A 25,341-nucleotide genomic window follows, 5' to 3' on the forward strand; every position below is an offset into this window, starting at 1 on the left:
CCTTCGGATCTCTCCCTGCTGGATCAACGCGGATGCTGCTCCCGGCGAGGCAGGCCCGATCGGCTTCGGCGCCGCCCCCACGCACCGGCCCGGCCTTGTAGGGAGCGGTGCGGCGCGCGGACCCGTCGCGGAGACCCGGGCGCCGGGCAGGGCGAGCACTCTGGGTTCCCCTCTGAGCGAGGGCTTCTTCCCCCGTACCTGGCACCTGGCCTCGCCAGGCCTTGGCTCACCTGGCTCCACTTACCCTCCAAGGGTAGTGGCAGCCATGGCGCCTCTCCAGGCTTCCCCAATCTCCCTCCCTCCTCCCTTTCCCCGCCTCACCTGGCGCACGCTCGGGCCCCGCTGCTCCTCCCCCCTCTACTTTGGGCTTCTTCCGCAAAGTTTGGTTTGAACTTTTGAACCCACCAATCAGCGCGCCGCCTGGGCGCGGAGGGCCGGGGGCGTGGCCTCGGCGGCCGGGGCGGGGTCGGAAGCCCGCCCTCTGGGACGCGTGGCCCGGGCTGGGGTATATAGCACCCCTCCGGGGCCGCCGCCCGCGTTCTGCTGCTCCCCCGGACTCCTTGGTAGTCTTTCAGCGGGAGATTCTTGTCGCCCACCTCTGCCCGGTTTTAGCCCGCGTCACAGACGTCCATAGGTTCCCCACCATGGTGAGTAGGAGCCTCAAGGGGCGGTGGCCCCGGGCAGAGTGGGATGCGGGCCTAGGCAGGGGTGGCACTTGGACCGGACCTGCCACGGCTCCGCCGACGGCTCCGGTGGGAAAGCCAAGGTCGGCGGGCCTGCTGGGACGACCTGTGCTGGGTGGAAGTGGAAAGTCCATTTGGTGGATTGGGGTGTTCTCCCCTCCTCCCCCCTCCAAGGTCCCGCGGCTTCAACTCAGGGCCTGGGCCTTGCCCGTGAGCGTTTGTGCTCTAGGCGTAGCGCTCTACATTTTGACCTCTAGCTCTGCTTCCGACTTTTTTTTGAGGGCGGGGGGAAGTAGTTAAGAGGAGATGGAGTCTCCAGACTTTTCCTGCCTGGGCTGACTTCAAACCGTGATCTTCAGATCTCAGCCTCGTGAGTGGTTAGGATTACATACAGGCTGATTGCCCCAGCGACCCAGGTTTTGGGGAGAAGCTCTTTTGATCCTAGCGAAAGAACAGCCATGCCAGGAGAGGCTAGCATGGCTGCTCTTCATATTTGCTCCCCAAAACTTAAAGGCACTCAAACTCCCCGAAGTGACCTCACCTTCTCTCTGCCCTGGAGGGCCCAGGGCGCCTGCATTTCCGGCCCCTCCACGCCCTGTGACACGCTGCTGAGTCACCTGTGGCCTCTTAAGAGTTACACCACCTGAAGAAGGCGAGCTCTTCTTTTGGAGGGAATAATTAGCTGTCACAGTGCCTCATTCTGAATTACTAGTGTTCTGTGTTTATGGCTCAAGCTTTCTACATAAGCCAGGTTGGAGAAGTAATTCCCTAAAAAGGATGTTTTCTTATAAAGCCACAGTAAACTTAAGTACTAATACCAAATTAAGATTCTGTTTTCCAGAAACAAATGGCGGCTGGGTGAGTCGTTACCTAGTAGAGCACTTGAGGCCCCTGGGTTTATTCTCACACCCCAAAAGTTAAGCCATGGAATTATTTGCATCTTGGAGCATTTTTGTATAGCTACCCAGGGGTTCTGGAAACCACTAAGATGGCTCTTACTGGCAGTATAACTAAAAGAAACTGTTTTTAAAACCAGTAGCAAATGTTTCAAAATAATATCCATTCCGCCCCCCCCCTCCCAGAGGTATTAGTTTTACTAGGGTTTTAACTCTCCCACTGCTCTTTTTCCAACCATTCCTTCAGCCACAAATAACATTGTAAAGAAGGGACTTAGTGCTAGCTTCTAGTGGCTTATAATTGTAGATCCTAGCTACGGGAGGCTGAGATCTGAGCATGGCAATTTGAAGCCAGCCAGGACAGAAAGTCGGAGACGTTCATCTCCAATTAACCATCAAAAAGCGAGAAGTGAAGTTGTTTCAAGTGGTAGAGTACTTTAAAAGAGACTCAGGGATGGCACCTAGGCCCTGAGTTCAAGCCCCAGGACTGGTTTTAAAAAAAAAAAAAAAAGGCTAGGAGTGTGGCCTAGTGGTAGAATGCTTGCCTAGCATGCATGAAGTCCAGGGTTCAATTCCTTGGTACCACATACACAGAAAAAGCCAGAAGTGGTACTATTCCCCAAGTGGTAGAGCTCTAGCCCTGAGACAGCTCAAGGACAGTGCTCAGGCCTTGAGTTCAAGCCCCAGGATTGGCGCCAAAAAAAAAAGACTCACCAAAAAGTGACTATCTGGCAAGAGACTCCAAACTTTGCTTGAATATTTTCACCAAGAAAGACTATAAAAAAGTGATTAATAAAGCAGTAGAGCTGTTAAAAGGGCAGGAGGCAAAGCAACACCTGTTTATAGCAAACTTTTTTTAATGAGTGGCTGCTTCTCCAGCTAGACTAAGTGATTCACCTGAGCCCAAGTGGCCCCAGGAAAGTGGGAGAGCAAGCAGTAAGTAGGCCATTGAGGGTCACTACTTACTTGGCTTTACGACACTTAACAAGTGAATCTTATCAGACCTTGACTTCTTGGGTGTGTGCAAGGAAACAGTCGAGAGCACATAATTGCTAATCTACCTTTGGGGGCTGTGGAGTTTTTGAAGGCCTGGTGAAGGTAAACATGATGCAGTAGTAATAAAGGACTCTAGAACACACTGCTCCTGCTCTCCCACAGTCCTGGAGCCCAGCAAGTAGACACAGGAATGCCAGTGAGGAATGCCAGTGGGAAGAGGGGATCAAAAGCCAAAGGTTGTGAGCAGTGGGGTTTTTATTACCTTGGGTTGTGAAACTAGGTAGGCCATTTGACAATAGTTTCTTCCTTTTTTTGTGACAATCCTGAATGCTGTCCTTGAGCTTCTCTCCCTCAGGGCTAACTCTCTACCACTTGAGCTACAGCTCTACTTCCTGCTCTTTGGTTAATTGCCTGTCTGAACTGGCTTCGAATCACAATCCTCAGAGCTCAGAGTAGTTAGAATTACGAGCATGAGCACTAGGTTTTTTTTGTTTGTTTTTTTGCCAGTCCTGGAGCTTGAACTCAGAGCCTGAGCACTGCCCTTGGACTTTCTCAAGGTTATCACTCTACCACTTGAGCCATAGCACCACTTCTGGCCCAAGCACTAATTTCTTAATTGCAGTAAAGTCTTGGGATCCCTTCTAACATGTCCTTTCACTGCTAGCATGGGTTGGTGGTGAAGGGAAAAAATGTGGTTCCTTAAGATTAGACTCTCCACAGGGTGAAACGGCTGCCTCTGACCACACTTTTTAAAATACAGCTAACTGCTGCTTATCTAGCATTCTCTCCCTGAGTCATAGGACTGGAGTCTGCTGGTTTTAAAGGGGAGAGGAAGAAAGCTCTTTTAAAAAAAAAATAGCACTAGGTGAGGACTAGCATGAGCTTAGTTACTTAATCCCACTGAAAATGAATCAGCCCTGGGAAGGGGAATTTTCGCATCAGTTTAACAAATGAGCAGGCAAATTTCCAAGGAGCTCCAGCTTTAACAGTACAACTTATGTCATTCAAAAATGGTAGAAGCCTGAGCTGGATCTGTTATTGTAGCAACACAGTAAGGGACTAGGTTTTCCTAGTAGGTCATTAACCTGTTTTTAGTCTGCCAGAATGTTTTTTTGTCTGGATTAGATCTTCAGCAAAGACTTTTGCTTGTGAAAAAGTCCTTTGTCAAGGAGTGGCCTCTATGAGGTAGTTATTTCTTTGAAGGTTAGTCATTTAGGTGTGAGCCACCTCACTGAATGTGTCATATTAAGGCTTTTCTTTTTTCCTTCCCACAGCGTGAGTGCATCTCCATCCACGTCGGCCAGGCTGGTGTCCAGATTGGCAATGCCTGCTGGGAGCTCTACTGCCTGGAACACGGCATCCAGCCTGATGGCCAGATGCCAAGTGACAAGACCATTGGGGGAGGAGATGACTCCTTCAACACCTTCTTCAGTGAGACAGGCGCTGGCAAGCACGTGCCCAGGGCCGTGTTTGTAGACCTGGAGCCCACAGTCATTGGTGAGCTGTCCTCAGTCACTGACCCAGGGGATTTCCCAGGGTCCTGGGACAAAGGATCTGTCCAGGGGCTTCCACGGATGGCCCAGGCTTGTGCAGGTTTTAGTGATGGGTGGCTTGTTTTCTTGCTTTGGCAGATGAGGTTCGAACTGGCACCTACCGTCAGCTTTTCCACCCTGAGCAGCTCATCACAGGCAAGGAAGATGCTGCCAACAACTATGCCCGTGGGCACTACACCATTGGCAAGGAGATCATTGACCTCGTCTTGGACCGCATCAGGAAGCTGGTACATTTTCAGTTCTTTTAACTGGGATGAGAATTCTCTTGCAGTTTTGAGACCAAATGTTATGAGTCATTCTCTTTGCAAATAAAATGACTTAAGCCACTCACTGAAGGAGCTCAGCTTCTAAACTATGGGGGACTGGATTATGAGGCCAGTGTTAGTCCCACCCACCCCCCTTTTTTTTTCTCATGATCTTTTTGTGCTGAAGGCTAGCATTCTATCACTTGGAGCCATTGACTCCATTTCCATCTTCTTGGTAGTTAATTGGGATTTTCCTGCTTGGGTTGGCTTGGAACCCCTCTCCTCACATCTCAGCCCCTTGTGTAGCTAGGATTGCAGGCATGGGGGCCACTTGTATGTTAATAGAAGTTCAGAGGCTAGGAGGTTAGCTAACTTGGTCTAACAAAGCTGAAAGTGGAGTGAAGTTCTGGATCAGTCGCCAAGAAGCAGAACTTTAGATGTTTTCCTAGAACTAGCTCTGGCCGAAAAAGCCTTGGGCAACTTTGTCAGGAATGTTGGCAAGTATGCTGTTTGCACCATTTTAATTAAGAGCCTGACAATCAGATGGTTCTTTGCTCCTTGGGCAGCTTGTAAGTAATTAACCAAAAATTAAGCATGACAGCCTGGGTAGAGCAGTTTGTCAGGAAAGTTACATACTATGTCCAGCCACTACTGGTTGGTATTTTAAAACAATGGCCTTACATCACTCACAATTCATACTTTTTCAGATGTTTATCAGTGACTTCCCAGCAAAATTGGGTTAATGGTTGTAAGGCTTACAACCACAGGTATTGACTTGGAAATCAGGAACTTGTTTTTCGGGGACAAATAAACTTAGAGTCACAGTAGGGTCCTGGGCTGGTAATTCATTGACTACCATTTGCCGGTGTTAGAATTGTGTCTATAGAATGTTCAATGGATGATTGGTAGGCTGCAGTCTGCCTGATAGTTATTTTAGTCACTTCCCAAGAGGTCAGGAGAGAACATTTTAGCAAATCTGAGTACCTTTTAGAAGAGGGTTGTGGACAGAACAGCTTTTTTTTTTAAATTATTGATCATGGGAATTAAACTCAGGACCTGGGTTTTGTCCCTGAGCTTTTTTGTTCTAGACTAGCACTCTAGTACTTAAGCTACAGCACCACTTCCAGCTTTTTTCTGTTTATGTGGTATGAACCCAGGGCTTCATACATGCTAGGCACATACTCTACCACTAAGCCACATTCCCAGCCCCAGAATACTTTGTTAGGTTAAAATTGGGGATTGGGGGCTGGGACTCTGGCCTAGTGGTAGAGTAATAGGGAGGGGCTTGGAACTGGCTCTGTGGTAGAACCCTTGACCTAGCTTACATTACACAAGACCTTGGCTTCTCTTAGCACTGCACACACAAAAGTATGTAGAGGACAAAGGTCAAAATTGGTCTTTGACAGAGCAGTTTGCTGGCTATATGGTCCAAGTTAGTGGCAGAAAATTCCATTGATCTAAGGTCTGGTGAAATTCTGGTAATCAGTTGTACCTGGTATCATTTATTGTGCTGAACACCATCCCGAGTACATGTTTCTCAGCAACCTGAGGTTGAGTGCTATTCTCATTTAATAAGAGGATGGAGAGCTGTGCAATGGCCGGCCATGGTGTTCTGCAATGCCAGCTACATGGGGGGGGCGGGGGGAGGTGCAGATCTTTTGCTCAAAGCTTCTTTGAGCCACAGCACCGTTTGCAGTTTTCTGGTGGTTAGTGGAGATAAGTCTCACGGAGGCTAGGAATGTGGCTTAGTGGTAGAATGCTTGCCTAGCATGCATAAAGCTCTGGATTTGATTCCTCAGCACCACATAAAAAAGGCCAGAGGTGGGGCTGGGAGTTTGGCCTAGTGGTTAAAGTGCTTGCCTAGCATGCATGAAGACCCGGGTTCGATTCCTTGGTACCACATACATAGAAAAAAGCCAGAAGTGGTACTGAGGCTCAAGGGGTAGAGCTCTAGCCTTGAGAAAGTCCAAGGACAGTGCTCAGACCCTGAGCTCAAGCCCAGGACTGGCAAAAAAAAAAAAAAAAGCCAGAGATGGTGCCATGACTCAAGTGGTAGAGTGCTAGCTAGCCTTGTGCAAAAGAGTTCCCTGTGCCCAGGCCCCAAGTTATAGTCTTAGAAACAAGAGCTGTACTCAACAAACAGCTCTACCTCATGTCTCTAGTACCAGGGCTTTGGAACTTGGCTGTTCTTATATTCCAGCCAGCTCAGTGATGTGCTGCCAGATCCTCGTGAAACATATTCTACTGGGCTGGTCATCTGAGGCCTGACCCATGGTAACTCTTAACTGATAACTTGCCCTTGATAGGCTCTAGTTGCTCATGCCACTACTAGCTACTCAAGAGGCTGAGATAAGAAGAGCTCAGGCAGGAAAGTGCCGGTGACACTCTTTCCCTTCAGTTAATTACCCAAGAAAGAAAGTCATCACACAAACCCTGAGTTAAAGCCCCAGGACAGGCACCAAAAGCAAAGCCTTGTTCTATGACAGACTCCTGCCCTCCTTGCTACCAAAGCTAGTGCTTTATATCCATTGCAGACTTTGATTCTCCTACCTGAAGAGATAAAGGTGTTTTTTTGTTTTGTGGGTCATGGGACTTGAACTCTGAGCTCTTCAGCTCAAGGCTTCTATCCTATCCTTGAGCCAAGCCTCACTTCCCATTTTCTAGAGGTTAATTGGAGAAAAGAATCTTGGGTCCTTTTGTGCCTGGGCTGGCTTTGAACCACGATCCTCAGATCTCAGCCTCCTGAGTAGCTAGGATTACAGGCATGAGCCACCGTGTCTGGCTAGGTTTTGGTTCTGTTTTTTTTGTTTTTGTTTTTTTTTTTGCCAGTCCTGGGCTAGAGCTCTACCATTTGAGCCTCAGCACCACTTCTGGCTTTTTTTCTATGTATGTGGTACTGAGGAATCGAACCCGGGTCTTCATGCATGCTAGGCAAGCACTTTAACCACTAGGCCAAACTCCCGGCCCCTGTTTTTGTTTTTTAAATAGCCTTTCTGGTGGTGGTTTCCCCTGTAGCTGATTTTCAAGTTTCTCTGAATCACTTAGCACTCTGAAGTTCACAACTACTTTCTTAGCAAATGCTGTTCAGAAGTTCAAAGCTTTCATTATAGTCAGAGGTTCAGAGTCCACTGCCACTTTCACCAGGTGTCTTTGAATGCTAAAATTAACTTTCTTTTGCAGGCCGACCAGTGCACCGGGCTTCAGGGCTTCCTGGTGTTCCACAGCTTTGGTGGGGGAACTGGCTCTGGGTTCACCTCCCTGCTGATGGAGCGTCTCTCTGTGGACTATGGCAAGAAGTCCAAGCTGGAGTTCTCCATCTACCCCGCCCCCCAGGTGTCCACAGCTGTAGTGGAACCCTACAACTCCATCCTCACCACCCACACCACCCTGGAGCACTCCGACTGTGCCTTCATGGTGGACAATGAGGCCATCTATGACATCTGTCGTAGAAACCTTGATATTGAACGCCCAACCTACACTAACCTGAACCGCCTTATTAGCCAGATTGTGTCTTCCATTACAGCTTCCCTGAGGTTTGATGGGGCCCTGAATGTTGACCTGACAGAGTTCCAGACCAATCTGGTGCCCTATCCCCGCATCCACTTCCCCCTGGCCACCTATGCCCCTGTCATCTCTGCTGAGAAAGCCTACCATGAACAGCTTACTGTAGCAGAGATCACCAATGCTTGCTTTGAGCCAGCCAACCAGATGGTGAAATGTGACCCCCGCCATGGTAAATATATGGCCTGCTGCCTGTTGTACCGTGGTGATGTGGTCCCCAAAGATGTCAATGCTGCCATTGCCACCATCAAGACCAAGCGTACCATCCAGTTTGTGGACTGGTGTCCCACTGGTTTCAAGGTTGGCATCAATTACCAGCCTCCCACTGTGGTTCCTGGTGGAGACCTGGCCAAGGTACAGAGGGCTGTGTGCATGCTGAGCAACACCACAGCCGTGGCCGAGGCCTGGGCCCGCCTGGACCACAAGTTTGACCTGATGTATGCCAAGCGTGCCTTTGTCCACTGGTACGTGGGTGAGGGGATGGAGGAGGGAGAGTTTTCTGAGGCCCGTGAAGACATGGCTGCCCTAGAGAAGGATTATGAGGAGGTTGGAGCAGATAGCGCAGATGGGGACGATGAGGGGGAGGAGTACTAGTGCTGCTGTTTACACTCCGTGTCTTGTGATTGTTTTGTCATTGTTTTATTTCTGTGTGCAACTCTTTTAATTCTGACCTGTCAATAAAATATTTCCAAATAACCTGTCCAACTGGTGTGTGAAATACTTGACCTTAGGACTACTGAGCCACCTGATCTAGGATTTTGTGTGTGTGTTCACAGCTCAAGTCTAGTTGCTCCACCACTTGAGCCACAGTGCCCCTTCTGATTTTCTGGTGGTTCATTGGTGATTAGTCTCACAGACTTTGTGCCCCAGCTGGCTTTGAATTGTGAACTTCAAATCTCAGCTTCATGAGTAGCTAGAATTGCAGGGGTAAGCCACTGCCCCTGGCTCATTGATTAAAGATGAATCGGAGTTTCCTGCTTGGTTTGGCACTATGATCCTAGAAGAGCATTTATTTATGGTTTCCTGCCCTATGGTAAGGCAGGAATCCTGCTTGAGGCACATCCTTTAGCATAGTATGCTATTTTATCCACCCAGATGGGGTCATCTAGAGATTGTGACAAATATGTAAGTATTGGCAGAAACGACATATTTTCAAGTGAGACTGCAGATAAATCAGCCTTAGCCCAGCAAGACACGACCATCCCTGGGGTTCATTCTCCAGCAGCATATTCAAAGCAGGATGCCTACAGGTGACCCCTTTATCCTTCACAATGATGGTGAGTCTGAGGCCCCTGGCACTGAGCAGTCCTCCGATTACTTCTGTAATGTCTTCTAAGTGAATTATTTTAGATACAAGTCAAGATGTGAAGAGAAAGCTTTCTGCAGCTTAGCCAGTGTGAGGTGAAAGAAGGTGAGAGAAAAGTTTAACAGAAAAAAATATTCCAGTAGAACGGGAGCCTGGGGAGTTGAAAGAGCAAAGTGCCCAGTGGCTGGGGAGGGATCTGTCCTTGTCAGGAAGATTTTTCCCCTGCTGTGTGGGCGGTGGAGTGAATAGAAGTTAGCCTGCAGCAAGAACAAATACACCCCAAGGTCTAGGTCATTGCTTTGTGGCTGACAATCATCTGATCTGCCCTTGAGCAGAAATGGAAAATCTGGACTCAAAACTGCATCCCTGGTCTGATGGGAAAAAATGGACACAGCCTAAGAAAGCTGCTGAGGCTGGCTTGGGCCCCAGATTCGGGCTGTTTTTGACAAAAGGCTTCATTTGCCCTCACCTGACCTACCCAGAGGAGCCATGTGCTACTACCACATGCATGTAGGCTGCTGGCCACAGAGGGACAAGTGGGCCTGGGAAAAGCTGCTTTGAGCTGGGGTAGAGAGAAACAAAGACTAGGTACAAGGAGCCCGGTGCCTGTCAACCAGTGCTCGCCAGTGTTTATGAATCGAGTGGCAAATGCCTCCAGACTAGCAGGAATCTGTCGGGCCAGGGATGACCAAGTAGTATGGAAAATTAGAAATCTGGCCCAGGAGCATACACTAGTGGTAGAGTGCTCGTCTAGCACGCACAAAGATTGGAGTTTGATTCCCGGTACCACATACAGAGGAAAAGCTGGAAGTGGCGCTGTGGCTCAAGTGCAGAGCTGAAGGTGGTAGGGGGGCAGGGAGTCTTGGTTTCAGTCAGTTTTCATTGTTAGATCTGTCTGTAGATATACATATCTATAGAGATAGATCGATATAAATTGAGATAGAGTATGCTGCTGCTGGGGCTTGACCTCAGGAGCTGGGTGGTGTTCAGAGCTTTTGTGCTCAAGGCTAACATTCTGTCACTTGAATCACATGTCTACTTCTGAGTGGTTTATTTTTGAGTCTCACAAGCTGTCTTACCTGGGTTAGCTTGGAACTGAGATCCTTAGATCTCATCCTTCTGAGTAGCTGGCTGACAGCTTTCAAACTGAACCTTACTGTCTTCATTCATCTGGCAAATGATAATAAACCTGATTTCCTTTTCCTCAAATCCCTGCTCTGGTTGTTTGTAACTTAGCATTAGAAAGCCGGAGTGGGGCTGTGGGAGGCTGGGGTATATTCACACTTTTTCCCCCTTTTCTACCCTGGTGCTTGAACTCAGGGCATGGATGTTGTCCCTGCGTTTCTCTTGTTAAGGCTAGAACTCCATCACTTAAGCCCCAGCTCTACTCTGGCTTTTTGGTGTTTAACTGGAGATAAGAATGTCATGGACTTTGCTGTTGGGCTGATTTCAAACTGCAATCCTCAAATTCTCAGCCTCCTGAGCAGCAAGGATTACAGTTGTGAGCCACCAGCTGGCTCAGCTGTGTTCATAATCTTCACAATAGTTTTTATCCTGGGAGAGGAAGCTATTATCCCTTTCGCCAGAGCTCTGAGAGATCAAGTAGCCTAAAACTGCAGAGCAAGTAACAACTGAAATGTGGACTCGGGAACTCTAATTCCAAAGCAGCCTATGAGTAGCTCCAAGGGAATCATCTCCAGGCCTGGGTGGGGATAGGGATCTGGGAGGCCAAGACTCCCACAGAGGCCAGGCCTCACCTGGAACACTAGATGGAGCTATAATCCAGAAGAGCTCTTAGGTCACTGTCAGACTAGCTCCCTAGACCCCCCTGGTGACAACTGGTCTCTACTATCCAGGCTGAAGCTTGTCTAAGGAGGGGTGTGTGTGTGTGTGTGTGTGTGTGTGTGTGTGTGTGTGTGTGTGTGTGTGTGTGTGTGATCATGGAAAAATACAGTGTCCTAACTGGATAGCAGAGGAGAGCTGTAGAGTTACTGTCACATGCCTGAAGGGTAGACAAGATGCCTTTTTCCTCTCCCTCCCTCCACTATGTACAGATGGAACAATTCATACCTGGAATATTTGTACCACCACCACCCCCGCCCCAAATATTGGGCCAGGATGTCCAGTGCCTGTCAGCCAAGGCTACAGGGTGACTCTGTCAGATATGACCCAGGCAGATGGCCCCTGGGTGGCTGTCTAAGGGACAGGGCAGCTGAAGCTGAATGGAAGACAGATCTAGGTGGGTGTAGGGATTGACCTTCGAAACCATGAACAAGGTCCCTTGTGCTGACATCTCATTAGCTGCTCACTGCCCCAGGATTTTATTTTATTTTATTTTATTTTGTGGATCCTGGGGCTTGAACTCTGGGCCTGAGCGCTGTCCCTGAGTTCTTCAGCTCCAGGCTACTGCCCTAACCATGAGTCCTACTTCCCATTTTCCAGTGATTAATTGGAGATAAGAGTCTTACATTCTTTAGTACCCAGGCTGACTTTAAACTTCAATCCTCAGATCTCAGCCCTTTGATTAGCTAGGATTACAGGCATGAGCCACCATGCCCAGCTTTTGTTTTGTTTTTTGTTTTTTTTTTTCCGTCGTGGGACTTGAACTCTGGGCCTGGGCACTGTCCCAGAGCTATTCAGCCCATGGCTGCTGCCCTACCCCTTGAGCCACAGTGCCACTTCTGTTTTTTTGTGATTAATTGGACATAAGAGTATCACAGACTTTTTAGTGCCCAGGCTGGCTTTGAACTGTATTCCTCAGATCTCAGCCTTCTGAGTAGCTAGGGTTAGAGATGTAAGCCACCACGCCTTTAGCTTTTCTTTTTTCTTTTCTTTTCATTTTTTTGGGGTGTGGGGGTAGTAAATTGGAGAAAAGAGTCTCTCTCACAGGGGCTGGGAGCCTGGCCTAGTGGTAGAGTGCTTGTCCAGCATGCACAGAGACCCAGGTTTGATTCCTTGGTACCACATACATAGAAAAATCAGAAGTGGTGCTGTGGCTCAAGTGGTAGAGTTCTACACTTGAGAAAGCTCAAGGACAGTGCTCAGGCCAGCCCTAAGTTCAAGCCCCAGGACTGGCCAAAAAAAAAAAAAAAGGACTCTTTCTCTCACAGACTTTCCTCCAGGGCTCCTTTGACCCACAACCCTCATGTCTCAGCCTTCTGAGTAGCTAGGATTACAGGCGTGAGCCACCAGTAACCAGCTCTCTCCTTCCTTCCTTCCTTCCTTCCTTCCTTCCTTCCTTCCTTCCTTCCTTCCTTCCTTCCTTCTTTTGTGCTGGTCTTGGGGATTGAACTCAGGGCCTAGATGCTATCCCCTAGCTTTTTCTGCTCAGAACTAACCCTACCTCTTGAGCACAACTCTACTTTCAGCTTTTTGCTGTTTAATTAGGAATAAAAGCCTCATGAATTTTCCTGTCCTGTCTGGCTTCAAGCAGCGAGCCTCAGATCTTAGCTTCCTCAGTAGCTAGGTGTGAGCCACTCATGTCCAGTTCAGAAGGGCAGATGCTGTTAAACACGTGTTACACCAGAAGTCCCATATGTGTATGTTGCTCTATCTTCACACATATCAGGCAAGCACTGTACACTGAGTTACACCCCCAAGTCTCAGATTTCCTACATTATTAATATTTCCCAAATACACATAATTTTGTCTGTGTTCCTAAATTTAATTCATAGAGGAAGGGATATAAATACAATTTCCCTGCGATTACCTTTTACCCTTTCCCCATACTTTTCTGTTCTTATCAAATATCTCATTGGGCTCACAGCTGTCAAGCCCAAACATAAACTAATACTGAAATGCCCTTGGCAAAGATAATACAATTTTACCATTATGCCAATCATTTCTAGTACATTTCTAGGAAATGCATTTCCTTCATTCCTGTGTTACTTTGGAACACAGCTTCGGGGCGGTCCACTATGTTGGAAATGCATTTAGCATTTCTGTTCCCTTTGGATTGTGGAGACAGATGGACAACCCTGACTCATGGCAGTATATGCCATGTGTCACAGGAGAGAATGCCACAGCAGCAGCCACTGGTCATATCTACTTCCAAGCCATGCCTAGCTCTGTGTTTTACCTGCCAGCACAACTGGGTTCTGCTAAGATGCTGGCCACTCCCTTTACAGGAGCCTCAGACTCCCCAGTGCCAGAGAGAATCTTTGTCCAAGCTTACCAAGTCCTCTGATCAGGGATTGGTTAGGGAAGTGAGGTACTTACGCAAATGAGAGGTGAGGTAACATCTCACCTCTGCTGGTCAAGGATGGGTGGAAGGTTTTTTTCCCATTTGTTTGTTTTTGTTTTTGCCAGTCCTAGGCTTGAACTCAGGACCTGAGCACTGTCCTTGGGCTTTCCTCAAGGCTAGCGCTCTACCACTTGAGCCGCAGCATCACTTCCAGCTTTTTCTGTGTGTGTGGTACCAAGGAATCGAACCTGGGTCTTTGTGTGTGCTAGGCAAACACTCTACCATTAGGCCAAACTCCTGGCTGGGCCTCATTTTCTTGATCAGCGTTTTTCCTTACAGCTGGAATTTTACTGCTTGAACCACACCTTCACTTCCAGCTTTTTGTTGGTTAATTGGAGCTGAGTGTCACACTGATTTATCTACCCAGGTTGAATTTAAACTGGGATGTTTAGAACTCAGCCTCCTGAGTAATTAGGGCTATAAGAGTGAGTCAGCATGCCAGGCACCAGTGACTCATGTCTATAATCCTACTTGCATAAGAGGCTGAGATCTCAGGATCATGGTTTGAAGCCAGCCCAGACAGAAGGTGTCTATGAGACCCTTACCTCCAAATAACCACTTAAAAATAGCAAGTGTCACTGAGTGTGATGGCTCACACCTGTAATCCTACCTACTCAGGGGGCTGAGATCTGAGGATCAAAGTTAAAGCCAACCTGGGCACACAAGGACCTGAGACTCTTATCTCCAATTAGCCTCTAGAAAACAGGAAGTGGGGCTTGGCTCAAGGATAGGCCACTGCCCTACCCTTGAGCTGAAGAGCTCAGGGACAATGCCCAGGCCAAGTTCAAGCCCCACGACCCACAAAAAAAATGCAAGTTTGAAATTGGATAGGGAACGGAGAAAAACAAGATGAGGGGTGGGGGTGGGGGTGAGGGAAATGGGGACCAAGACATGTGAAAGGGTATCAATGTATGGGAATTAATGCACCATCTATCTGGCAAATATTATGTAACCCTTCTATTAATTACAATTAAAAATATATGAAAAAAAATGCAAGTGTCCCAGTGACTCCAAGTGGTGGAGGACTAGCCCTGGGCAAAAGAACTCAGGGATAGTGTCCAGATCCTGAATTCAATGGACACAAACACACAAAAAAGAGTGTGAGGCCCTAAATTTAATCCCCAGTACCAATCAACCAACCAACAAACACACCAGGCATAGTTAATTTTTGTTAGCATTATAAATCAAGGGACTTTCTTGAAATGCAACATCTAGAGATTTACACGCTCTGAGTAGGACGTTGGAATCTGCTCTTCAACATCCCCTGACCACTTTAGCATTCTGCTAGGGAGACCCAGCTACTTGGGAGGCTAACATACTAGCTGTGTGCTTGAGGAGCACAGATAAAGAGTAGATAGTTGGAAAGGTTAGGCCAGCAGTGGAGATGTGGTTTCATGGCTATGGACACAGTAGAAAATTTGTGGGATAGAGTGGGAGTTGAGGAAAGATTTCGCCCCCTTGCCCTGGCTTTTGCATTTTGCAAGAACATAGGAGGCTTCTAGAACCCAGGGGAAGAAGGAAGTAGTGCTTCAAACCCTTAACACAAATTACAGTAAGGCTTTATTTTATACCTCTTTGATTAGTTCTCATTTGTAAAAAGAAGAGCATAAAGAACAATTTTGAAGCATTTCTCAAATTCTAATGCTTTAGCAGGTTTGAATCTGGGCACTCAACTATTACAAGTGCCGGCTACAGACATATTCTTACTTCTGACCAGCAGGTGGCAGCAACATCTTTAGTGATTGTTAATAGTTGAATGGAAAGGGGCCGAGATCTGGAAAGGGGTGGAGAGAGAAGGCATGAGGGAGAGAAGGCAGAAAAAGAAGAAAGAGGAAATAATTTCAGCTGTTTCAAAAGCCTTTAATTAATCAAGATATAACCCTAGACACCACAAATAAAAAGATACATAGGATTGACTTGTAGCCTTCAAAGTCAGGGAGAATCAAAAATATAGACACATTTCTAGTTTGTGCCAGTGACTATGAGCTCATGTCTGTAATCCAAGCTACTCAGGAGGCTGAGATCTGAGAATCATGATTTAAAGCCAACCAGGGCAGAAAAGTTGTCTCAATTAACCACCAAGTAGCCAAAAGTGAAGCTGTGTTTAACTAATGGAATGGGGTTTTGAGTTCAAATCCCACCATCAGCGTATTGCTAATCTCGCTGAGCCTTGTTTTCCATTTATTCCACAAAGTGGAAATAGTAATTGTATATTACCCATACTACAGGATTACTGTGGTGACAGGTAGTGATAGAATGTGTCAAATGCTTGTGACACTGCTCAACATGTAGTGATTGTTCTGCCATTACTGAGAAATGACAAGATGGAAAAGATGCTCAGGGAGTGTTCTCTAGCAGGGAGGAGTGTGGAGGGCTGAAAGGAGATAATAGGATAAGATTTCATTTGTGAAGCTACCCTGTCAGAAGAAAGCCTGCAACCAGATGAGGCTGGAAACTCCCCCTTGAGTAGAGGAGAACAGCTGGGCACCACTGGCTCATGCCTCTAGTCCTAGCTACACAGAAGGCTGAGATCTGAGGATCTAATTCAAAGCCAGCCAGGGCAGGAAAATCTAGGAGACTCCAATCATCTCCAATTAACCACCACAAAAGCCAGAAGTGGCGCTATGGGTCAAGGGATGGAGCACTAGCCTCAAGCTGAAAAGCTCAGGGTCAGTGCCCAGGCCTTGGGTTCAAGCCCCAGGACTGGCACAGAAAGAAGGAAAGAAAGGAAAGAAGGAAGGAAGGAAGGGAGGGAGGGAGGGAGGGAGGGATTGAGGGAGGGAGAAAAGGAGGGAAATAAGAGGAAAGGAAAGGAGAAAGAAAAGAAGAACTGGATCTTTTCTGGCTGAGGCTCCCCTGCGGGAATCCTGGAGCTTAGAGCTATCCAGGACCTGACTTCCCCAAGAGGGCTCAAACACTGTTTGCCACTGCAAACAAGCCCCTTTGTCCCAGTGCGGTCAGGTTTTATATGGACTATGAAGGTGATGGTAAAAGGGGACTTCTAGAACCAACAAACAGTTCCCCATCTGGGACTTCTTTGTGAGTATGTACCAGTACTGGGGCTTGAACTCAGGGCCTGAGGGCTATTCCTTAGCTTTTCTCCTTAGGGTTAGCACTCTAAATTTTTTTGCCTGCCCTGGAGCTTGAAATAAGGGCCTGGGCACTGTCCTTGGACACATTTTGCAGGGCTAGGGCCCCTGCCACTTGAGCCACAACACCACTTCTGGCATTTTCTGTGTATGTGGTTCAGAGGAATAAAAACCAGGTCTTTGTGCATGCTAGGCAAGCACTCTACCACTAGGCCAAACTCCTGGTCAGCCCTCTAATTCTTGATCCACAGCTTCCCTTTCCGGCTTTTTGAGGTAGTTCATTGGAGATAAGACATTATGTATTTTCCTGCCCAGGCCAGCTTTGAACCTCCATCCTCAGATCTCAGCCTCTGAGTAGCTAGGATTACAGGCATGAGCCACCAGGGCCTGGCAATGTCTGGAATGTTTTAAGAATTGTTTGTAAAGGGCAATAGAGGGTGGCCTCAAACTCCTGAGATTCAAGACGTCCTTCTGCCTCAGCTTCCTAAGTAGCTGGGAATGAAGACAATTGTTACGTAGCCTGAGCAGAAAAGGGATCTTGGAGAGGACACTGGCTTTGAGGGGAAGGGCCTCGGCTGACATGAACTTAGAAACAGTTGGGAATATCGTTGTTTTCCTGTCTGTTCCCTCTCTGCCACAGGATGGGAGAATGCAATCAATGTCATTGAGCACCTCCATGAGCTGCAAAGGAGGGCTTCCTGATTTTGTTTTCTGTTCTACACGTGAGAATGTTGAGGGCTAGGAGTGTGGCTTAGTGGTAGAGTGCTTGCCTAGCATGCGTGAAGCCCTGGGTTCCATTCCTCAGTACCACAGAAACAGACAAAGCCAGACATGGCTCTGTGGCTAAAGTGGTACAACGCTAGCCTTGAGCACAGAGCGGCCAGGGCAGAACCCAAGCTCTGAGTTCAAGCCCCAGGACTGGCAAAGGAAAAAAGAAAAGAAAAGAAAATGTTAAAGTTCAGAGGGGACAAGCAACTCACTCAGGGCTACAGAGCTGGTTAAGTATCCAAATGGATAGCTTGACCTGTGTGTGTGTGTGTGTGTGTGTGTGTGTGTGTGTGTGTTGTGGGGCTTAACCTCAGGACTTGGGCTCTGTCTCTGAGCTCTTTTTGCTCAAGGCTAGCATTCTATCACTTTGAGCCACAGCACCACTTCCAGTTTTATGGTGGTTTTGGAGATAAAAATCTCACAGACTTTCCGTCCTAGGCTGGCATTAAACTGCAAGGCTCAGATCTGTCTTCTGGAGGAGATAGTAGTATTACATGCATGAGCTACCAGTGCCTGACTGGAAAGACCTTTCCCTTTAGTCTACTTTGGCCTCAACTGACCCTGCCCTCAGAAATACCCTGAGAGCCGGGCACGGTGGCTCACGCCTATAATCCTAGCTACTCAGGAGGCTGAGATTTGAGGATCTCAGTTCAAAGCCAGCCTAGACACTATAGACCACGAGATTCTTTTTTTTTTTTTTTTTTTTTTTGCCAGTCCTGGGCTTGAGCTCAGGGCCTGAGCACTGTCCTTGGACTTTCTCAAGGCTAGAGCTCTACCACTTGAGCCTCAGCACCACTTCCGGCTTTTTTCTATGTATGTGGTACCGTGGAATCGAACCTGGGTCTTCGTGCATGCTACACAAGCACTTTAACCACTAGGCCAAACTCCAGGCCCGACGATGAGATTCTTATCTCCAATTAACTACCAGAAAACCAGAAGTTGTGCTATGGCTCAAGGGGTAGAGTGGTAGCCTTGAGCTGAAGAGCTCAGTGACAACATCCTGGCCCAGAGTTCAAGTCCCATGACTGACTACAAAGAAAAAAAGGAAAAAAAGTACCTGAGAACTTTATCCACCAATACTGCAGCACCCAAGTCATAAGCGCACAATTTCTTCAACTCGAATACAACCAACCTCCTTTCTCTCAGTGACCCTCACTGGCTTTGCCAGTGAGTCCAACTGTTAATTCTTATGGGTCCAACCACCTGGACTTTCCTGTCCTTCTAATGCAACTTTAGGTCCAGGCCCATTGTTTAATAGCCAAGCCAGTAACTTCAGCTTCATTTACATTATGCAGCATTCACAATGGGCCAATTGCTAAGTGCTTTGCATATCATAAAACAATCCTGAGGGCCGGAAGTTTGGCCTAGTGGTTAAAGTGCTTGCCTAGCATGCATGAAGACCCAGGTTCGATTCCTCGGTACCACATATATAGAAAAAAAAGCCGGAAGTGGTGCTGAGGCTCAAGTGGTAGAGCTCTAGCCTTGAGAAAGTCCAAGGACAGTGCTCAGGCCCTGAGCTCAAGCCCAGGACTGGCAAAAAAAAAAAAAAAAAAAAAACAATCCTGACTATGCCTCTAATCCTGCCAATATACTATCATTATCATATTGTCCATTGATGGATAGAGAATATGGGGTGAGTTGGACACTGTGGCTCATGCCTATAATCCTAGCGACTCAGAAGGCTGAGATCTGAAGATCAACTTTCAAAGCCAACTCAGGCAGAAAAGTCCTAGAGACTCCATCTCTGATTAACCAGCAGAACCCAGGGCTGGAGGTGTGGTTCAAGTGGAAGAGCAAGAAGAAAATTTGAAGCCTTGAGTTCAAGCCCCGATACCACCAAAAATAACAATAATACACACAACACACATCGAGGATGCACACACCAAATACACAGAATACACATACATCTCATTAGGCAGCCATGCCTAGAGCTCTGCCACACTGAAAGGATAAGCCCACCTTCCTCTCCAGCCGCTGGACAGCCAGTGCTTGGCTTTTCCCACTTTGGGTCCAGTATTGCCCTCAGCCACCAATGGGACAATCTAAAAGAAGCAGGGATCCTCCTGTGCTCAGGACTGACATCACTCAGGAGATAATAATAATAATGAATGCAGTTAGCTTACACTTCTCAGCCTTTCTGTATGTGTGGTAAACATATACCTATATTTTGCCCATTTATTTCTCCTAACAACATTACAAGAAAGAAGCTATGCCTGTCATCCTAACTACTCAGGAGGCTGAGATCTGAGGATCTCCATTCAAAGCTAGTCCAAGCAGGAGGGTTATGAGACTCTATCTCCAATTAACCACCAGAAAACCCAAAGTGGTGCTGTGGCTCAAAATGGTAACGTGCTACACTTGAGTGAAGAGGCTCAGGGATAGCAATCAGGCCCTGAGTTCAACTAAAAAAAAATCAAAGTTACAGTTCTCTCCATTTTACTGAGAGACACGGGGAAATGTAACATTGAATTAGAATTTGTATGATAGAGGATAGAGTGTGTGTTGGGGGTGGGGAGGTTAGGAATCAGGTAGGAAATGTAACAGCTAAACTAATTCTTACCTGTGCCCTTTTTCTTGTTTTGTTACCCCCAAATCCTCCTGGGCCTGGCTCCTTCCCAGTAAGCAGAGGAGTCACCTCTGTCTTGCATTTCCCCTACCCAGGCTCACTCCATATCTGGCAGGGCCAATCCTTGAGACTTTTATTTCCAATTAACCAGCAAAATGTCAGAAGAGGAGGTATAGCTCAAGTTGTAGAGCACCAGCCTTGAGCAGAAAAAGATAAAAGCCAGTGCTCAGGCCCCGAGTTCAAGACCTAGTCCACACACACACACACACACACGCACACGCACACACGCACACAGTCATCCCTGGTCCAAAGAAATGGAAGGACACAGGGTAAACAAATCCAGCAGTGGCACTCACTAGACACTATATTGAAAATGAAGTATAGAACTTGGGGGTGGGGATGGGAGGGAAAGCTTGAGAGAGAGGGAGGGAAGAGGTGACGTTGTCCAAAAAGAAATGTTCTCTTTTCCTGACTCACATAATTGTAATCCCTCTGTACATCACCTTCATAATAACAATAACAACAATAATAATAATAAATAAGGCCCCAGGTCTACTACCAGTTTCCTGTAAAGAAAGACAGGGTCTGAGCTAATCCCTGCCAGGCCTTACCTGCCCTCCCCTTCTTTGTCTGCAGAGCTGGCTTCCACTTTGCTCCTGGAGGGTGGGGCTGAGTCTGGGGTTAGACAGAGCTGGAGACCAATGGTAGCTGAGGGCTCCATGTCCAGGGCTGCAGCAGAAAACATCAAAGCTTCCCCAGACCCTTTTCCCATCCCTATCCCCAGCCCAGCCTAGGAGCCTATGTCATGAGTTGAGGTGGAGGTGACAGGCCCTGGTTTATCCATCCAGTCTCCTTTTTCCCATCCTCCTTCCCATCCCCCTGGCAACCAAACCAGACCCAACAAGAAGAAGGACCTGGCAGCTATGCAGGGAGAGACTAATAGCCTGGAAGGAAGGAGGGGCCTGCAGAGCAGAGGAAGGCTTAGTGATGTGAGGGAGAAGGCGTTGGCTCCAGCCCATCTCAGAGGACACACAAAGGGTGGAGGGAATTCTCTGTCCTGCAGTAGCGATGAGCTGGCCAGCAAGGGAGCCATCTTCCTTATCCTAGTCAGTGATCAGGCCTGGAGCTCCAAACCTACTTCCTAGACACCCAACTCTTGTCCTCAGGACTAACCCAAGATAGATTTGCCTAGCTGAAGAGCCCTAAGTCTGCAGCAGCAGCAGCAGCAGCAGCAGCAGCAGCAGCAGCAGCAACAGCAGCAGCAGCAGCAGCAGCGACAGCCTCATGGCTCCTGGCAAACTCAATTGGTCTCAGCACCCAGATTCCTGAAGACCACTGGAGATGCCCAAGTCCACTCCAGAGGAAGCTGAGTGACACTGAAAGGCTAGACATCAGCCACCTCTTGCTAACTCTGGGGGAGGGGTGTGAGAAGGGTGTGGTTGAGCATTTGTGCTTGCAGTGTGCAAAAACACAGGTAGTATGCATATGAATCTGTTGGTAGGTTTGCTGGTTGGGGAGTGGCCATCTTCTCTCTTCCTCTCTCCTCCCTCTCCAGCAACCCCATCCCCTGGGTACCTGCACTTCTTCAGTACTGGAAACTGGTGCCTGCCAGTCTGTCCCTCTCTCAGCTTTGGCGATAACTGTTGCCTCTCAGCCCCCTCCCCTTCCTGCCTCAGGAATAGCCCTGGTTCCAGGAAGGCCTGTGACTGAGCGGCAGTGGATGGGGTGGGAGAGAGAATAAAGGCCCCACACACTACTGGTTCACTCAGTTCAATCTCTGCTATGGCACAACCCCTTGAGTGTGGGATCCATCCTCAGCCCCTTTCCCTTTGGTGTAGGCACCCCCACCTTCACAGAGACCTGGGGTAGATCCAGGCTTGGGGGCTGTGTCTTTAAGGCAAAAGCAGCTGCAGGCAACCTTTGCTGGGCCAAGGGGAGGGGGAAGGGAGCTGGTCAGTCCATTAGCTGCGGAGCTGGCACCAATCACCAGCCCTTCACCAGACCCTGGGGAATGGGGAGAGAGCAGCCCTTCCCAGCCCCCTCTGCCTGTGTCCTCTGTCCCCCACTTCTCCTGGGTGTGCCGAAGGAGGGGGAGGTGAAAATGGGGAGCACTGGATGATTTTAGAGGATCAGTGGAAGCATCAGATCTGGGGGCCTAGGCCAGGTTAGCTTTCCTTCTACCTGGCCTCCTTTCTTCTGTCCTCCTAGCCTCTAATTCTTACCAGCTTTTCCAGGCAGGTACCCCAGCCCACCCACTCTACGCCTCAGCTTTAGATACTTCCTGGCAGCACGCCGCCCCTCCCCGCATCTCTGCCTGCGATCACATCCCAGCCCTTCTCCCCATCAGCAACAGGAGGAATGAAGTAGGCCTTGAGGCCGATTCCAGGATCCAGGAGAGGGAGGGTACCGCCCGCCCGTGCTCGCAGGGTGCGGCATCCCCCTCCCCAACACAGCCCCAGCTCTAGTCAGGCCAGTGGGTGGAGCTGCCCGTCCCCCCCCCTTACCACCCTCCTCCAGACCGCAGGGCTATAAAGCCGCCCTGCGGCAGGCGGGTGGCCCGCAGCTCCTTCTCGCTGGCTGTGCAAGTGGTGGCTGCCACCTTTGGACACCATGAGCCACCACCACCCGTCGGGCCTCCGGGCGAGCGTGGCCTCCACTTCGTACCGCCGCACGTTCGGGCCACCGCCCTCGCTGTCCCCCGGGGCCTTCTCCTACTCCTCCAGCTCTCGCTTCTCGAGTAGCCGCCTGCTGGGCTCGGCGTCCCCGGGCTCCACCGTGCGCCTGGGCAGTTTCCGTGCCCCTCGGGCGGGAGCTTTACGACTGCCCTCGGAGCGCCTCGACTTTTCCATGGCCGAGGCTCTTAACCAGGAGTTCCTGGCCACGCGCAGCAACGAGAAGCAAGAGCTGCAGGAGCTCAACGATCGTTTTGCCAACTTCATCGAGAAGGTGCGCTTCCTGGAGCAGCAGAACGCGGCCCTGCGGGGTGAGCTGAGCCAGGCCCGGGGCCCAGGAGCCGGCGCGTGCGGACCAGCTGTGCCAGCAGGAGCTGCGGGAGCTGCGGCGCGAGCTGGAGCTGCTGGGCCGCGAGCGCGATCGGGTTCAGGTGGAGCGGGACGGGCTGGCGGAGGACCTGGCAGCGCTGAAGCAGAGGTCAGGGCTGGGGACCCGGCCTGGGGCTGGGCGGCGGCCGGCTCCTCCCTCGCCAACTCCCCTGCAGCCAAAGGGCGTGGCCCCCCTCACACCACCTGAGCCTGACCAGCCACTGCACCCCCGCTCCTGAGCGCCTGGGGCCTCCCCCCAAATTAAGGAGCCTTCCCCATCTCAATTCCCAGCCCCTTAGAAAGTCAGGTTCCTCCCATCCAGGCGGCCCTAGAATCCTGGACCGCTGCAGCTGCGCGGGGGAGGACGCCAGGCCGAGGACTGGGGACGAGGACCAGGCGGGGGGCCCTCAGCTCAGTCTCTACCCACTCTGCCTGTCAGGTTGGAGGACGAAATGCGCAAGCGGGAGGATGCGGAGCACAATCTGGTGCTCTTCCGCAAGGTGAGCCCGGGCACATTCCCCCCCCTCCGCCCCCGTCGAGTTTCACCTGCTACCCCAGCCCTGGCCTGCATGGGGGAGGAGCGGCAGCTTAGATGTCTCTGGAGGCCAGGAGAGAAGGCCAGGCTCCTCTTTTCCTTGTTCTAATCTCCCACTCTTCTCCCACGAAGGACGTGGACGACGCCACCCCTGTCCCGCCTGGAACTAGAGCGCAAGATTGAATCCCTAATGGATGAAATTGAGTTCCTCAAAAAGCTGCACGAGGAGGTGAGCGTGCGTGAGAGGAGGGGACCCAGATCTGGGGAGGGCGTGTGTGTGTTGGGGGGGTGACCCGCGGTGGAGTCGAGGGAGCTCGCTGGGGGTGAGAGGTGACCTGGGATGAGTGGACGCCTTCGCTCGGCCTGGTCTGACAGGTGGGTGGACTGACTCCCACCCCTGCGCCACCTGTCGGCCAGTGAGGGGAGCTGCAGACCCCGCGCCCGCGGCGCTCCCCGCGCCCCCTTCTGTCCATGCAAACGTCATCATCATTATTATTATTAATTATTGTTTTCCTCTGACGCTAAGCTAGCTGCGCACAGCCGGGGGTGGGGTTTGCGCTGGCTGTTGTTCATCTTCTGCTTGTCCTGGCCCTAGGAGCTTCGAGACCTTCAAGTGAGTGTGGAGAGTCAGCAGGTGCAGCAGGTGGAGGTAGAGGCGACGGTGAAGCCGGAGCTGACCGCGGCGCTGCGGGACATCCGCGCTCAGTACGAGAGCATCGCCGCCAAGAATTTGCAGGAGGCCGAGGAGTGGTACAAGTCCAAGGTGTGACACACAGCCCCGGGAGGGCTCCCGAGGGCCATTCCCCCACCCCACCCCAACGCTCTAGGAGGGGGAGACCGGGTGCCTGCTGTGGCCCGGGTGACCCCCTCTCCCCCTTGCTCCTCTACGCTACAGTACGCAGACCTATCCGACGCCGCCAACCGGAACCACGAGGCCCTGCGCCAGGCCAAGCAGGAGATGAATGAATCTCGACGCCAGATCCAGAGCCTGACGTGCGAGGTGGATGGGCTGCGAGGCACGGTGAGCATTTCAGCGGCCTGCCCTGGGGTAGGCGCAGGGGTAGGGGCGAGGAGGAATGATGACGATGACAATGGTGGTGGTGGTGATGGTGATGATGATGATGATGATGATAACGGTGATGGTTTCCCAACGGATATTCTAACCCCGTACCCCAGAACGAGGCGCTGCTCAGACAGCTGCGGGAGCTGGAGGAGCAGTTCGCCCTGGAGGCGGGTGGGTACCAGGCGGGCGCTGCGCGCCTGGAGGAGGAGCTGCGGCAGCTGAAGGAGGAGATGGCCAGGCACCTGCGCGAGTACCAGGAGCTCCTGAACGTCAAGATGGCCCTGGACATCGAGATCGCCACCTACCGGAAGCTGCTGGAGGGTGAAGAGAGCCGGTAAGTGTGGGGAGGGGGGAGGGTGTCGGGGGCTGGAAAGCTGCTTCAGTGAGGCCGAGAGAGATCGGCATTGGGGGTACAGCCAAGTGGCATTGTCACCGGGCTGACCTCCGCCTTGCTCCGCAGGATCTCGGTTCCCATCCATTCCTTTGCCTCGTTGAGTTTAAAGACCACTGGTGAGTGTTCCACGTCTGGCTTCCAGCCTGGATCTCCTTTTGTCATAAAGATGGGACTTTTAATGCTTTGGATTGGGCTCAAGGATAGATTCCCTCCCGGGAATGGAGGTCAAGACTGGCTCCTACACCTCAGGCTAAGCCAGTACCTAGCCCTCCGGGATGGGTGTGAGAGTCTGAAAGGAGAAATCCCAACCCTTTTTCCATTCTGCCCCTCCACATGGGATCCGCAGTGCCTGAGGTGGAGACTCTCCAAGACAGCCACAGCCGGAAGATGGTTCTGATCAGA

The 25,341-nt window shown here is 50.1% G+C and overlaps 2 protein-coding genes across 2 annotated transcripts; both read left to right on the forward strand.

Moving 5' to 3' along the window:
* Positions 1 to 531: 531 nt before the first annotated feature.
* Positions 532 to 8,639, forward strand: Tuba1c (tubulin alpha 1c). The gene is made up of 4 exons (XM_090325217.1): positions 532 to 647; positions 3,850 to 4,072; positions 4,207 to 4,355; positions 7,554 to 8,639. The coding sequence occupies exons 1-4, from the start codon at positions 645 to 647 to the stop codon at positions 8,526 to 8,528; spliced, it is 1,350 nt and encodes a 449-aa protein (XP_090181343.1). The 5' UTR covers positions 532 to 644; the 3' UTR covers positions 8,529 to 8,639.
* A 13,854-nt stretch (positions 8,640 to 22,493) lies between these two features.
* On the forward strand, positions 22,494 to 25,338 carry LOC150066794 (peripherin-like; the record flags this gene model as incomplete). The annotated part of the gene is given in 10 exon segments (XM_090353286.1): positions 22,494 to 22,912; positions 22,914 to 23,056; positions 23,387 to 23,447; positions 23,615 to 23,632; positions 23,634 to 23,711; positions 24,078 to 24,245; positions 24,378 to 24,503; positions 24,659 to 24,879; positions 25,006 to 25,055; positions 25,286 to 25,338. Coding segments are annotated over 10 exon segments (1,314 nt in total), but the record flags the coding sequence as incomplete, so codon positions are not given.
* Between the last annotated feature and the right edge of the window lie 3 nt (positions 25,339 to 25,341).

The sequence above is a fragment of the Megascapheus bottae genome, chromosome 2 (assembly GCF_031878675.1).
Source record: "Megascapheus bottae isolate mThoBot1 chromosome 2, mThoBot2.hap1, whole genome shotgun sequence".
NCBI classification, from domain to species: Eukaryota; Metazoa; Chordata; class Mammalia; order Rodentia; family Geomyidae; genus Megascapheus; species Megascapheus bottae.